The 16290-nt window shown below is 39.3% G+C and overlaps 2 protein-coding genes across 2 annotated transcripts; both read right to left on the reverse strand.

Annotated features, from left to right (window-relative positions):
• Window positions 1–3842: 3842 nt before the first annotated feature.
• Window positions 3843–6876, reverse strand: LOC130727602 (ultraviolet-B receptor UVR8). Its single transcript, XM_057578780.1, has 5 exons — window positions 6712–6876; window positions 6418–6579; window positions 5784–5819; window positions 5338–5495; window positions 3843–5245 (listed from the first exon to the last, which is right to left on the reverse strand). Exons 1-5 carry the CDS (start codon window positions 6815–6817, stop codon window positions 3995–3997), a joined length of 1713 nt encoding a protein of 570 aa, XP_057434763.1. The 5' UTR covers window positions 6818–6876; the 3' UTR covers window positions 3843–3994.
• A 3474-nt stretch (window positions 6877–10350) lies between these two features.
• On the reverse strand, window positions 10351–11669 carry LOC130732197 (uncharacterized). Its single transcript, XM_057584303.1, has one exon. It carries the CDS (start codon window positions 11497–11499, stop codon window positions 10744–10746), a length of 756 nt encoding a protein of 251 aa, XP_057440286.1. The 5' UTR covers window positions 11500–11669; the 3' UTR covers window positions 10351–10743.
• Between the last annotated feature and the right edge of the window lie 4621 nt (window positions 11670–16290).

The following is a 16290-nucleotide window of genomic DNA, read 5'->3' on the forward strand; positions in this document are numbered from 1 at the left end:
TATAGTTTGTGCCATTATATATATTTTTGTATGAAAAGGCCGGCGTTGATTGTGTATATTGGGATTTAACATTTGTGTAAATGCTAATTCTGAACTCTTAAATTTATATGTATATCTTTTGTCATAAAAGTGTTTGGTTTTTGGACATATCCTAATGAAGTTTTCTGTCGTGAGTGATGAGATGTGCCATGTGTGGACAGCTAGGGACACCGTTGGCTGCCTCATATCATGGAAGACTAGGTAAATGGCCAGAGCAACTGCCATTTTTTATTTTATTTTTTCACTTCACTGGGTTGGATTGAAGTTAATGGGGAATATTATTTGCCAATATTAAATTAAGCTACATTTTCGTGAAATGTACAAAAGGTATAATTTAAACTAATTTTTTAATGAAATATTTCAAGTTCAATGACTAAAAATTCAAAGAAATTTAAAATATAGAAGTTTGAAATTTTATAATTTGAAAATATTTAAATGTATTTAATATATAAAATTTCCAGTGATAATTTTATAAGTATTTTATTATGTATAACGTAAACTGAAAGCTTTCGGTTTGTAGTTATCTTAATTACAAGTTAGCTCGTTTGGAGTAGCGCATATGGGAGATTGAATACGTGTGTCTACTTAGCTAATGGATATTCTCATATCAAATTTTTCTCATGATTTTAGTGTTGAAAGTGTTATGCTTATGTCTTCAAAAACAATTTAAGGGTCTCACGTATACTTAATTAATACATAAATTTTCAACATGAGAAATATGAGAAAGAAGTTACACAAGAGGATTCATTCCCGTCTACTTGAAGTTTCAAGTTATAGCTTCTATCCAAATGTGCATTGGAGTGTGTGCATAACTCATTTCTAAATACATCTTGATGGAATAACTTTTTCTTATAAAATAGCTTAAGATTGATTCTGGTGAAAGATTCCACACTAAGAAATGTTCATTGATAAATTAAGGCTTAAATAAGTTTTTCGTCCCTAATCTTTACCAAATGCTTGACATTGGTCCCTCACCGGAGTAAAGGTGGGCTTTAGTCCCTAACCTTTGTCAAAATATTTGGTTTTGGTCCCTCCGGAGCTCTGAGTCAACGCCGGAGCTCCGGTCGCCCATGTGGCAATGCCACATGGGATTAATGAGCTGACGTGGAATTTGTTTTTTCATTTAAATTTAAAAAAAAACTAATTAACTTTTAAAAAAGATATTGTTTAAAATTCTAAAAAATAAAAAAATATTAATTTACTTATCTTAATTTTAATTAAATCATTAATATCTGATCCTCTTCCATATTCATCTCTAATGAATCAACAACACAAATTCTGGAAACAAATAAAGAAGAATCAAGAGATCCAAAAACAACAAGAAACAAAAGAAATTTCATAAACAAAAACCAACTTTTGCCCTTCCTTCAACCAAATCCAAGTGAAACAGAATTGAATCAAGAATCAAGCAGAATACATGGAAAAAGTGCTAGAACAAGGATGAATTTGCCACCCAATGTCAATGCAAAATGTCATATAGGATTACATGTACAAGTGTACAGACACCAGCAATCAATTCCAAATCAATTCACTATCAGCACAGAAGCTTGCTTCATCACCTAAAACCGTCCAACTCTTCATTCCACTGTGTGCTCAAATCCCTTCATACTATATCCACATATCTACCTCAATGAATAGTAGTAGCAGTACCCATCCTTTAAACTGTACAGTGTCAACACTTTTACATATCTCCACTACTTCTTCTCTGAACTCTGCACCATTCCTGGAGTTCCAGATTAATCCCACTGTTGCCACCCATATCAAAGTCAGAGTTTGAGCCACCTTCTTGCTCCCCGGTAACAAACTTTCATGTTGGAGAAAGTGACTTCAGTGTCTTTGTCGTTTTGATCAACTGGGCTGCCACAGGGACCTTAGAAGAATCCTCAACCTCAACCCTGGCTCACGTGTACTCGTCGTCAGCCACCACCCCGTCCACCTCAACAACCTTCGTGACCAGAACGACGCCGTCGTGGTGTTTTTCACTGACGACGACGAGAACGAAGCTAATCAGATCTACGATTTTTGTTCCCCCGCTCGGATTTCGCCAACGCCGCCACTAAGCTTCCCGCGAAGGATCCGGATCCGAATCGGAAATTAGCAGTGACGAAGATGTAGAAGAAGAAGAGGCAAATGGATCTGGAAGTGGAAGTGGAAGTGGAAGTGGAAGGAAGAGAAAGAGGGATTCGAATTTAGAAACGGTGGAGGAGGAGGAGGACCCGATTAAGCTTTAAAAGAAGATGAAGAAAGAGGGATGTCGACCATGGTACGGTGATGCAACAGCTGGTTTGAAGGAGATTTCTGGTGTGGTGCTCGTGGCATGTGTGGTTCCAGGGACATGGTGGTGTTATTCCTCTTCTGCTTCTTGTTTTTCTTTCCTTTGAATTTGGGTCTATGATATTTCTGAGATTTTTTTTTATTTCTTCTTTCAATGTGGTCCAGATTTGATGCTATAGCTACTCTACATCAGATTGTTTTTTCTGGGTTTGGGATGTGAGGAGGGTGAAGATGTTGATGTGAGGATGAAGGCTGTTTGAAGATGTTGATCGAGATTACTAGATTAGCCTGTCAAAAAAAAAAAAATTACTAGATTAGGGTTTTTTTAATTTACTGAATTAATTTAAAAAATAATAATAATAATAATAACACCTGGCCTCATTAATCCTACGTGGCCATGCCACATGGGCCACCGGAGCTCCGGCGTTGACCAACAGCTCCGGAGGGACCAAAACCAAACATTTTGACAAAGGTTAGGGACTAAAGCCCACCTTTACTCCGGCGAGGGACCAATGCCAAACATTTGGTAAAGGTTAGAGACGAAAAACTTATTTAAGTCATAAATTAATAAAACAAAGGCAATTTCTTTAGTACTCTCTTAAAAGTGGAGTTTCATATCTTTAGTCATGTTTTCTCTATAATAATTTTTTAAAAATTTATAATTTGGTCCTTTGAATGCTAAATAGTGAACTAAAAGGTACTATATCCTCCTATTTCCCATGGGTACTGGAGCAACAATGCCCTAAAATAAATTGATTTGATATGACATATCATATTACCTAATTCATGTTATAGATTTCAAAATATAACCTAATGTGTTATTAATCTACATCTCCCTTTCATTTTTATTCCACACAAGTATTCCCTTAGAGGATATATGTTCCAAACGAGGAACATTTACATTATGGTAAGATTAACTCTTTTAATAAGGTTTTGTTTCCCATACAACAAAACTTGAACTCAAAACTTTGCTTATTAAAATTCAAACATGTACCACTTAAACTAGCTACCGTTATTTACATCTTCCATTCTTAGTACTTTCCTGTTATGGACTTCAATATATTTCAAATTCATAGAGTCCGATATCTCCATGGCTTATATGAACACTAAACATTGAACAATTCATTAGATAGTGTAATAATTGTGTGAGGACTTAACTGGTTGGCATAGGACCACAATTCAACTTGTTTTCAAAAGATGGATATAGATATATAGAATCACTAAAAGCACATGTGATTCCATCTCCATGATGAAATCACATATTTCCATGCATGTCTAAAATGATTTGAATACGTTCCAGCCATTTTTGTGAAATTCTAACCTCCAAAGACTTCAATTTGAGATGTCAGAGAATGGCTTGGGATAAGGAAGGGAACAACACAACAGGGACTGGGATTGAACCGTTTGAGAGGGCAACATTATTGATAGACAGGTTCATGATTAAATCCTTAATATTGTTAAAAAAATATGAACAATAACATTACAAAAGATAGCCTGAGATGCGTGAAATCACATATCAAATTCTACCATGAAGACAAGGGAACAATGAATAGAATTCAAGTTCAAAATTGGATGATCAAATAAAGTGGCCAATTGGCACACCACCACTCAGAGTGGAATGATCAAATAGCTTATTGCTTAGCATGTGAAATCTTTTGTACGAAAAGAATGCATTTTGTTTTCACTGATACGATTTTTTTACATCTGAAGATTGAAGACACTCCTTTATCATATCCTTGATCTTTCTCTTCATCAATTTATCTTTCACACCAGCAAGCATGTCACGGTAAAACATTTCCAACCTAGCTAGCTTCCTATTATCTGCTGCCTCTAACATGTTGTCCCATTCTTTGCCAATATCAAAAGAACCTGAACTCTGCAACGAAACAGGGATATCTTTCTCATCAAAAGGTTTTCCAAAAACAGAACCATGAAGTATGCCAGCATATTTCTCCATTATAGATAACTTTGTTTGAAGCAGGTTCAGCTCATTCAATGCTGAGGATAATTTCTCATCTGTTTCTGATTTTGCATCAGGTTCCTTTTCCTCGGAATCATCCAACATTGGTGGCCACAACACAAGGGTGGGAATGTGACAATCCACTCCCTCACCATTTCCAAGAACTCCACTCCTTCCCCTACCCCAAGCCCAAACCTTATAACCTTCCTGCCCAACAACAACAGTATGTGCCGCCCCACACACGACTTTATCTGGATCAGGAAACTTGGGTTGATGAGGTTCGCATGAGATGAGACGGGGATTGAGTGCATCACCAGAATCTGATTCAGCGCGACTAACATCAGGGCATAAGCCGAGACCCTTCTGCATTCCCCATGACCACACATCCCCGGCAGAGGAAACAACACTAGTATGAAACAAACCACAGTCAACACAAACAAGATGTACATTTTCTGGCAATTCTATTACCGGTGTAGGAAGCAAAGTGCTTTGCGTTGTTCCGTGCCCGAGTTGGCCATTATCCCCTCGACCAAAGGTCCAGCAAATGCTTTCTGATGCGTCATCAGGATTCTTTTTGCGAGTGAGCAAAGCAGTGTGAAAGGCACCGCATGCTAACTCATAAATTGCCCAAGGAGACTCCTCATCAAATGTCTTCACAACTTCTGGATGCAGCCTGCTCTCCCTATCCCCGACACCTAATTGGCCGTGGTTGTTATGACCCCAAGAGTAGCACACTAGATCTTCACCATTGTATGACTCTGTAGCACTAACCAGAGCTACAACATGCTCATTTCCACATGAAACCTTGACAACAACGCGACCATGAAAGTCCCATACTGGTGCTGGAATGAAACTGGTTTCAAAAGATAACGCGCCTTCTTTGCTTTCTTGTGGGCAGTTTCCCCACATCCACAGGGTCCCGCGATTATCAATAGCCAGAGACATCATTCCTCCTGCTTTGACAGCACAGATCTGAAAAAGTTGAACAGGTGAAAATGCATTAATGATGCAATCGTCGTGGCTAATGTTTAAAGATTAAAATTAATGCAATTCATGTTATGTACCCTTAATGATTCTTTGCCTTCACCTTCAGACACACTTGTTGAAGAATCAGAGGGGTGCAACCCAATAAACTTGTTAAGTAAGCAGGGTACTAAAGAATAATCTCCCTCCGTGTATTTTTCTTCATTTGAGTCCTCTCCATTGTTACCAAGTTGACCATCCATATAACAGTCAAGGATTTATACAAGTCAACAAACTTCTAGAAGTAAAATAAGGCAAACCAAGTGCTATAAAGCTCCCGCTATGTGCGAGGTCAAGGGAGGGGCCGGATCCACTTTGTGGATCAAATGTAAGCAGTCGTACCTTGCACTTTTGCAAGAGGCCGATTCCACGGCTCGAACCTGTGACCATGAAGTTACATGGTAGCAAACTTACCGTTGCGCTGAGGCTTGACAAGTAATATTCATAACTGAATTCAACCAAGGGACTTCAACAATATTAAGGATACAGATATTGTAACCCCAACACCAAACTGATCCATCTTCTGCGAACACACAAAGAGACTGAAGAATTAGATGAAGTAATAGCCTTCAAACTCCAATTAGATGAACCAGCCTAAGTTTACGCCAGATGCCTAAACTCAAGGTGTTTCATATTTGTAAGCAGCACAGTAATCCAAATGCGCACACATGATAATCACTCTTATGAAAGGTCAGTAATATGGTTAAAAATAAATAACTAGGCCACTTTATCTTGAGTTCCCATCAAGGGAAAGGGAATCAAATCCCTCTGGCGGTTGGCAAAGTGTAGCTCTGAGACCAAAAGGAATCATAAGTAAAAAAAAAAACATACATCTTCATTCACTTCATTGCATTTTCACTTCAATCTCAAATAGTTTCAAACTATCTCCTTTTGGTTATATTCATAGAGTTTACCATAACCACTAATACTGCTCGCCTCAGGGGCATGGTGATTTAATTATAATTTAAAAAAAATCCAGCCAATAACATACCAAGAGCCTATGAATAGGTGATATAGATAATGCTAATATATTAGCAGCTGAGCAATGGCAGCTACACACTGTTTATTATTATCATTTTTCAGGTGGAATGCAATGCAATGCTGGGGTTACAGAACACAACCTGTTAGAGCAAGACTATGATAAGCACCAGCAGCAATTCCGACAATTTTGACATTGTTGGGGTTTCCAAACTTGACCCGAACTGGGGAAAGCTCGTCATTCTCTGAGCCAACACCAAGGCGCCCAAACATTCCTCTACCCCATGAATACACACTGCCATTCCCTACAATAAAAAACACCCTTTTTTTCAACCCTCGATGAATCAAAGCAAAGAGGGAAACTTTTCAAAAATGCAATACGGGATCTCGACTTCCATGATTCACGGATTGAGTCGGGAATAGGTGAATAGGCTTACCAGTTAGAACGAGAGTGTGTGCTTCCCCTGCAGAGATGGCAACTATCTTATGCGAAAGGTTGCCGGAGCTCTCAAGATTTCCGGCGTCTTCCATTGCCTCCGACATCAACACACGAAACCGATACCAATGCCAATGAAGGAACAGACCAATCTAGGAAAGAAAGGAACATAAAATAAAACAATTTTTTTTTACAAGAGGAAGACAAATAAAACAAAGTTGATAATAATAATAATAATAAGGGTTAAAAACTATAATCGTCCCTGAACTTTGAGCGAGTTTTGAAAACCGTCCCTCGCCGGAAAATTATCTGAAAACCGTCCTCATACTTTTAAAAACAAATTTGACTCGTCCCTCCGGCCACCATAGGTCCGGCCGGAGCTTACGTGGCCGTCCACGTCATTAATGAGAGTCCGACGTGTATTTTTTTTAAAATAATAAATATTTCTAAAAAAAACATCATCATTTATTTCAAAATAAACATCTTCATCCTGAATTTTAAAATAAAAAAACTTCTTCATCATCTTCCATTGAAACTTTGTTACTGTAGATTCCATGGCAAAATAAGAATAAGCTTCAGGGAATTTTCAATGGCAAAATAAGATTCCATGGCAAAATAAAAATAAGAATAAGCTTCAATTGCTGGGCATACCAAAAATCCTGACGAAAGTATTCAAGGAATACAATAATAGTTAATATGTCTTTATCATTATGTTAGGCGTTGGCACCATATTTGTGCAAAACTTCAAACACGCAGAGCCCAGAAATTTAAGCAAATCTGATAACAATCAAGTCTTAAACAACTTGAAGAAACAAATTCAGAAATCATCATCTTCTTCATTATTATCTTTAACATCCAGAACCCACCACAAACCCTAAAACCCAGAGCCCAGGAAAGAATACACAGGCTCCAAAATTGAACCACCACTGCAACATATTCAACATCGAACCCAGAACCACCACCCACAAAACCCAAAACACAAATCGAAACCCAGAAAGCGCAAATTGAAACACATCAAGCCTAGAAAACCCTAGAAGAAGAAGAAGAAGAAGAAGGTAGTCTCCCACCGTCGTTGTTCAGATCTGAAACGAAACTCGGCAGCTCCTCCACTGTTGTTCACATCTGAAGTCAAATCTCCCTTTTTCTCTTCAAACCCAGCCAAATCCCCCTCTTTCTCTTCAAACCCAGCAAAACCCCCTTCTTTCTAGGTCGCGTTTTGAGGTTTGTTGATGGTTGGAGGTGGAGGCGCGGTCTGGGCTAGGGTTGGGGGTGGCGGTGCGGTGTGGTTGCGGCGACGGCGCTATGTGGTTGCGACGGTGGTGCGATGTGTTAGGGTTGGGGGTGGTGGCGTGTTTTGAGATGTTGGAGGAAATGAAGACATGAAGAAGATGATGATATTGTTGTTAGATGAAATGAGATGAAGATGAAGAAATAAGAAAGAACAGAAACGGTAAAGGAGAGAGATGATAATGAAGACATGAAGAAACTAGGTTTAAGGTTAATTTGGGAATTTAGAGTTAATTTAGGATAAATGGGGTAATTCAGATAATTAGGAAATATTTATTATTTTAAAAAAAATACACGTCGGACTCTCATTAATGACGTGGACGGCCACGTAAGCTCCGGCAGGACCTATGGTGGCCGGAGGGACGGGTCAAATTTGTTCTTAAAAGTCTGAGGACGGTTTTCAGATAATTTTCCGGCGAGGGACGGTTTTCAAAACTCGCTCAAAGTTCAGGGACGGTTATAGTTTTTAACCCTAATAATAATAATAATTATAAACCCTTGTGAATTGCCTGAAAGTATGAATGAAACTCTAAATTTGTAAGTCCAAGTGTTTTAAAATCCTCTCGATTGGAAAAAATGTGAATGAAAGATTATGTTGAAATGAATTGGGTTCATGATAATAATGAACAATTCGTACTTATGGAATTTTTGCACTTCGATTTAAAGTTGTTTTTTTTAAATCATCGCGATTCTTGCATGAATCTGATGTTTTTTAATTAATACTGATAATTATGATATTTAAAGAGTGTAATCGCAGTAGTTAAACATAATTGTTTGAACTTTTCAGTCGAAAGTTTGAAGTTAGATCCTCAAAACTTGCACTTTTATGAAACATTTAGCATTCCCTAAACTCGGGGTTAGAATAGCGAGAGTAATTTAATACGTAAATAATAATATTAAGGTTAGTTTATTTGATTCTCAAAATAGAAATTAACATTGCCTTTTTATTATGGTTTATAGATAAATGTATGTTTGTTTGGGGGTTGATCCAAACACAAATGTCATTTCAGGTATCTCTTGGTATTAATTGAGAATATAGAGTTCGACACGTTGGACACATTGAGTTTAATGTAAGTTAAAAAAAAAGATTTTGCCACATAAAATTCAACAATAAATTCACATTAAGTTAAATGAAAAGCAGATCACTTCATCCCTGTCACAATGTAGTTATATAGGGGAATAACAGAATCAATAGTATTCTCTAAAGGTAATTAAAGTGAAAGTTAACAAACTATTTAAAAAAATTGTTAAGGTACACTTTCCTTATTAACTTTAGTGACTAATTGTTAAAAGGAAAATTTTATTTCACACATTATCCACCTCCACTTTTAGAGAAATAGAAAGTGATGAGAGAAAAATAAATGACATAAATAGCGATGTGATAGGAAAAAAAGAGAAAAATAAGAAAAAGTTGGTGGAAATAAAATGGAATAAAAAATAAGATACCGGAAAAATGGTTTTGCGGCTCTCTAATATTTAGGCTAAAAAGCATTTTTGGCCCCTGATGTTTCAAGTTTGTGCAAATTCTGCCCCTATCTATTTTTGTCGATGTTTCTACCCCTCATGTTTTCAAACAGTGCACCGTCTACCCCTGACGGAGGGGTAGACGATGCACTGTTTGAAAACATGAGGGGTAGACGATGCACTGTTTGAAAACATGAGGGGTAGAAACATCGACAAAAATAGAGTAGGGGCAGAATTTGCACAAACTTGAAACATCAGGGGCCAAAAGTGCATTTTAGCCTAATATTTAATGTATAAGAGGTAAGCTTTTCAATGTTATTTAACAAAAGCTCACTTCACTGTTTCACTTGCCGGAGAAGACAAACATGATGATCTCATGTCCCCTTAATTGTTCATTCAGTGTGTAAAAATCTTTTAAAGTCTCATTTAAAAATTAAAAAGCTCGGGAATCCAGAGCCCATCACATATATTAAAATTGTCTGAACTGCCCTAAACATTCACATTTATTCTTTGTTGATGATAGTCTTCCGAACATATAAATCTAAAGTTGAGAAGATGAAGAGGATCCTTGATTACTAGTAGAAGGATTAGAGCCAACTCATTAACCTGGGTGAACTTTATTTTAGTGGAGATTGCAAAATAAGTCTCTCTAGGATGGATGGGAATTAGGGCCATTGAGATTCACTCCAAATATTTGGAATTTCCCACTTTGTTGGAAGATCCAAGAGACAAGTATTTGGTTTCATTCAAGATAAAGTTTGGTAGAAATTGAAAAGTCGGATGGAGAAGTAATGTTCTAAAGTGGGAAGAGAAATCCTGATCAAATCAGTAACTCAAGTGATTCCTACATATTGTTTATGTGAGCAAATTGAACAAATGATACCAAAAGAAATCTATCCCATAATGTGGATCAAATTGGGTGTCCCTCAAACATTCCCCTATTCAAATTGAAAGGGAGGCATAAGGCATTACGTTGGCCTTAACATGCGTTTTACTATTACTCTTAAACTTGGTAACAGACACACCATAAACTGTAAACAAGTACCACTACATATCCCAGCTTTAGATTCAGGAGCTTTCCCAAATCAATGTTCTTGCTGCATATAACTGCACTAGTTCAAAATTGGCAACAAAACAAGTAACAACTAGAGACAAATTACTGACTAATTGGAATGGAAACCCTTTTACATCCATCATATATTAATTAAGATCCCCTAAGATTAACTTAGATTTTGCTTTGTACATGAAGGAAGGAAACTGAACATTAAACAACAACATTGAATCAACCATCTAAGGAAAGAGAGTTAGCCACCCATGCAGGGCAGTAATCCCTATCAGCAACATCTTCATCACTAAGATATTCAGACAAGTTCAGATACTCATCCTGCTCCGCCCTGTTCCTCCACCTCGCTCTGCAAATCACACACCTCGTCGCTCCACTCACCTTGCTCCTCCTCCACCGAACAAAGCACTCTTCATGAACAGCATTCCGGCAAGTCCCGCAAGCCACCAACTTCCCCTCCTTCCCCATCTCATCAAGGCAAATCGGGCACGACGCACCCTCCTCCGGCACCACAGTCTCCGTCCCTCCCTTCCCTCCGCCGAAGAAAAGCTGGTGGAACCTCTGTCTCAGCGTGTCCCCTGCAAGCGCCTCCGACGACGTTGGCTCGCTCAGGAGGCGTTGAAGGTGACATGGCCTGAGCGTCTTCCGCCGGAGAATCGTGTCTTCCAGGGGCACGCCGAGGACGCGGATCAAGACGAAGAGGATGTGCTTGCAGGGGGTTGTGCGGTCAGGGCAGGTGCAGGAAGGCGAGGAGGTTAGTGTCACGGTGTAGACGTTTCCAGTGGCACCGAGGATGAAGAAGGTGGAGGCAGAGCGGTGGAGGAGACGAAGGCGGTGGCGGAGGGCGCGGACTATTCGGTCGGAAATGGGTTGGCTGAGTCTGCGGCGAGGGATGATATGATCGCGAATGTGGTGGTGGTGGCGGTGGTTGTTACGGCTAGATGTGGTGGAGTTACTAGGATTGGATTCGTCCATTGATCGTGGAACAGAGCAGTTACGTTTGATTGGGTTAGTTGAAAATGAAGAACTAGAATTTAGGAGAATGTGTTGATGTTGATTATGTAGAATGTGGTTGATGATTCTTTGTCCAGTTTTGGGGGACACGTGAAGGAACAGAGATGGATGATGATCATGGCCAAAGGATGCTTTGTATGGTGGAAATGGTGTTTACTCTCAAAGCACGCTTTTTATAGCAAGAGAACACAAAACCAGTAACTGATACCTACAATCCACGCATGTTATTTTCAAACATACATTTTCAACTTTGAATTTATCTCATTTGATATGTTTCTTTTGGTACAACGATGCTTAAAAGAAAAGCAAAAGGAAGACAAGAAGACTAGTTAACGCCTCAAAAAAGATGTGTGTCGACTCAAAGACCACACCACCCGAAGACTGATCAAACACCACCAATGGCAAGGAGTTCGAACCACCAAACCTTGCTAAGAGATTCGTTATCGCATTCCGCTCCTAGAGAATATGCTTCAACTGTACTCTTGCTTGAGAAGGCCACAAATGTTTCTAAGAATAGCAACATATTGGTGATGCCTTGGTACCTAACGTTGGACGAGATAAAGAGCCAAGGAGGAGTCAGAATGAACAACTACACGTTGATACTCACGCTCCCAACAAAGCTTCGAGCCATGAAAGATCGCTAACAACGCGTAGAATTTTGGACCGACACCTCTGAAACCAGCACGACAGAGATTTGATTGAAATGATTCAAATTCTGCTGTATATAGGATAATAGAACACAAGAGTCTCAAAAACGAGTAAAATTAGAGCAACTCCAACGCTGGTTTCTTAACCCAGCTGGAGTTGCTAAGAAACTGTCCTTATTTTCTGGCAGCGTTGGAGCATGCCTAGTTGGCAATTTTGAGTTCTTAGCAACAGTGCAGAGTTCCTTGCACAAGGAACTCTGCTTTTTGGTTTCTTAAGTTAAAAAATGATATTTTCTCTCACCGAAACCCAACTGATTTCAGTGGGAAAACAACATAATGAAGATAAAGGGTAGAAGATGAAATTGAATCCAACACAAAAATGCAGAACATAGTAGGAAGACATGAAATTGAAAAAAAAATTATCATTAATTTTTTGAATATTACAGAGAACACAAAAGTCAATTTTTACAGAGAAAAAAAAACCATGGAAGCTCCAATCCAATCTTGCAGTGCATGTGTGAAAATGGACTTCCTTTCCTCCGATCAAGTGGAAAAGGAACCACCTTTGCCCCGATCTGCTGAAGTTGATGAAGGGAAGTGACAGGGATGGCGGATTTGATGGAAAAGGAAGCTCCTTTGTGGCGGATTTGATGGAAACAAGGGTTGTGGGGGCGGATTGTGGCTATTTGGTGGCGGTGGTGGCTGGTTTGGGGCGGATTGGGGCTGTTAAGTGGCGGTGGCAGCGGGTTGTGGCTGTTTGGTGGTGGTGGTGGCCGGTTGGGGGTGGGTTTGTGGCAGAAGAAGAGGAGTGGATACAGAGAAGAAGTGAACCCAGAAGTCAGGAGAAGGTGAGGGAGAGAGGAAGGGAAGAAAGATGGCAGAAGAACAAAAGAAGAAGAAGAGAACAGCTAGGGTTTGAGGATGAATGGAGAGTGAGAGAGGAAAAGATGGAATATATAGTGGGTGACTGGCTAAGCCGGTCATCACACCGTTATTGACCGGTTCAGACCGGCTAGAACCGGTTTTCTGCCCGTTTGGGCATGAATTGACCGGTTTTTCTTTTTTTTTTATAAGTTTTTTATTGTTATTTTATTTTTAAGTTAATATGCTGATATTTAAATTTAATTGTTTTAAATAATAAGTAAAATTAATTTTAAATTAAATTCCTATAAATATTAATTAATATTTATGGTGGGACACGGGTGAGACCTTTCAAATAGTAATTTAAGAAACCATGGGTTGGAGCAAAATTTGCTTCAGTTCCTTAGTGGTTTCTTAAGTCTGATGTGTCAATGCGGGCCTACAAAAATAGTGCAAAATAGTGCCGAATAGTGTGTTAAGAAACCAAATAAGAAATTGTGGGTTGGAGTTGCTTTTAGAAGCGTCCAGTAGAAGGCAAAGGATAAGAGAAGATAATTGGGTAGTAGTAGTACTAGGCATGCAGAAGATGTCAGGGGAAATGATATGACATGTATAGAGACTAGAGAGAGCCGAAAATGTAACCTGCTAGCTCTAGCTCTGTTGTGATTCTGACTGTGAACTTGAGTAGCACTGGGAAGTGAAAAAATACTGCTGAAAGTTGGATAAGCACAAAGCAGATAGTATAATTAATTAATTATATTTCTTTTCTATTCCCAGGTTAGTTAATTAGCCTCTGGATCGACAGTGCATTAACCTAGAGCAATAGAAGTTGATTATTCAGTTGCTTATCATCAACGGATTTGTGAACCTATCTATAATGCATATAAGATTTTAAGCTATTTACAAACATTTTTTTAATTTTTAATTGGATTGAAATTAATACTGTGGATTAAGAGAAAAAAATAATGTCACCGAATGATAACTCAAATAGTAAAAACTTATGGACAATTAACTGCTCACTTATAAATATTAATTTTAATATATATACATATATGGATAGATCAGGAGGCGGTGGACTTTATGGATAGATCAATGGTATCTAAAGGTAGCCTGGCTTTCAAATTTGACTTAGAGAAGGCATATGATAGTGTTTCTTGGGATTTTCTCCAGGAAACCTTGATGCTCTATGGCTTTCCTCCCATAATTATTGACTTGATCATGTGTTGTGTGACCTCATCTCAATTGACCCTCCTATGGAATGGGGAACGCCTCCAACCTTTCAAACCGGGAAGGGGCCTCAGGCAAGGAGATCCGATATCGCCATATCTCTTTGTTCTGTGTATGGAACGATTATCGTTACACATCCAGCAGCTGGTTGACTTGGGAAAGTGGAAACCAATCCGTTTGACAAAGGATGGACCTCCAATTTCTCACATGTTTTTCGCTGACGATGTTTTACTGTTTTGCAAGGCATCCCTTTCACAGGTAAACATAGTGGCTGAGGCTCTCAAGACCTTCTGGAATCAGAGACATGACGATGGCAAACACGACACTGCTTGGGAATATCGGTGTGGAGTATTATGCATCATCCGCATAAATTATGGGTCCAAGTTTTGCAAAACAAATATCTGCAACGCTCATCGATCTTGCAGGTGCAACCCCGTCGCCAAGACTCAATGATTTGGAGAGGGATCTTGCGTGCTAGGGATGCATTGTGGGAAGGCTTTGAATTCAGACTGGGAAGGGGAGATACATCGGTTTGGTATGATGACTGGTCTGGAACAGGAGCTTGGGGTCCAACTTTGTCGTTTGTACACATATCTGATACGAATCTGTGTTTGCGGGATATTATTCAAGATGGGACTTGGTCTTTGGACAAACTCTACACAGTGACACCGATTGAAGTCCAGGAATGCTTAAACAAAATTATCCAACTCTGGTGCTGACTAGGTCGGATAACTAGGTATGGAAAGAGAGCTCAACAGGTTGCTACAATGTGCGTGATGCTTATACTTGGTTGCGGAGTCCAGGGACTGGGGAGGTAGCAGCAAATTCATGGAACTGGCTGTGGAAAATCAAGATACCAAAGAAGATTAAGTTCTTCTTGTGGCTTATCCTTCATCAATCCCTTCAGGTTAATGCGAATCGTTTCAAGTGCAAGTTGGTGGCGTCTCCGTCGTGTTCTCGATGCTCAACGTCGATCGAAGATGAACTCCACTGTCTTCGAGACTGCCCCCATGCGAGGGAAATATGGCTACGGATGAGAGCTCTAAGTTGGAGGAATTTCTTGACAGAAACACTGGATCAGTGGATTATGCACCAGGCCTGCGGGAATCATGGGAATATTTTCGTGGCCGGAATTTGGAACATATGGAAATGGAGGAACAATGGTATTTTTGAAGATACAGTTTGGAGTGTGGAGGAGGTGTGGCGTAAGTTGACTCACGATCATGACGCTTTCTTGCGGGCTCTCCGATCAGATACTACGATAGATGATTTCATTAGTCTAGCTTGGAAACCTCCGTCACCGGGGAAGCTAAAGCTTAATATCAATGGAAGCTGACAGAAAGGAAGCGAGCGAGTGGGGAGCGGAGGTCTGTTACGGGATTCACGGGGTGCGTGGATCCAAGGTTTTAAGTCCTGCAGTATAGGGGCAAATGCATTCAGTGCAGAAGTGAGAGCACTGCGAGATGGTTTGCACATGGTTTGGGATCATGGGTGTAGAGACATAGTGGCAGAAGTCGATAGCAAAGAGGTGTTGGAAGGGATAACGAATGTAGCCACACATCTGTTTTGTCCAGTTTTACAGGAAATAGCTACTCTCCTCCGGCTGCCATGGAAAGTGTCGTTTCAATGGACGCCTAGAGAAGGGAATACCGCAGCAGATTGTTTGGCTCATCTTGGTGCTACAGCTAATTCGTTGGGTGTTCATATTTTTTAGAGGCCTCCAGTGGAAGTTGAACCTTTCATCCCGAGGGACTCGTTTTCTTGCTTGTAATTTTGTCTTTGTCAATCTTTCGATGTATAAAAAAAAAATTAGTTTACTTTTTATTACTATGATACATGTAATGAGATAATGTTGACTTTTTGTGTGTGTCATAAATTGCTTTTGCAATTTTGAGTTGTTGATGCAGCCTACTTTTCAACCTTAAGGCCCCATAATATTGTAGCCGACCCAACAGATTCACTCTTAAGCAGGTGTTATAAGGGCAATCTAGATGACTTAAGTAAATGAACTTCCTAT

This window comes from Lotus japonicus, chromosome 1 (genome assembly GCF_012489685.1).
Source record: "Lotus japonicus ecotype B-129 chromosome 1, LjGifu_v1.2".
In the NCBI taxonomy this organism is placed as follows: Eukaryota; Viridiplantae; Streptophyta; class Magnoliopsida; order Fabales; family Fabaceae; genus Lotus; species Lotus japonicus.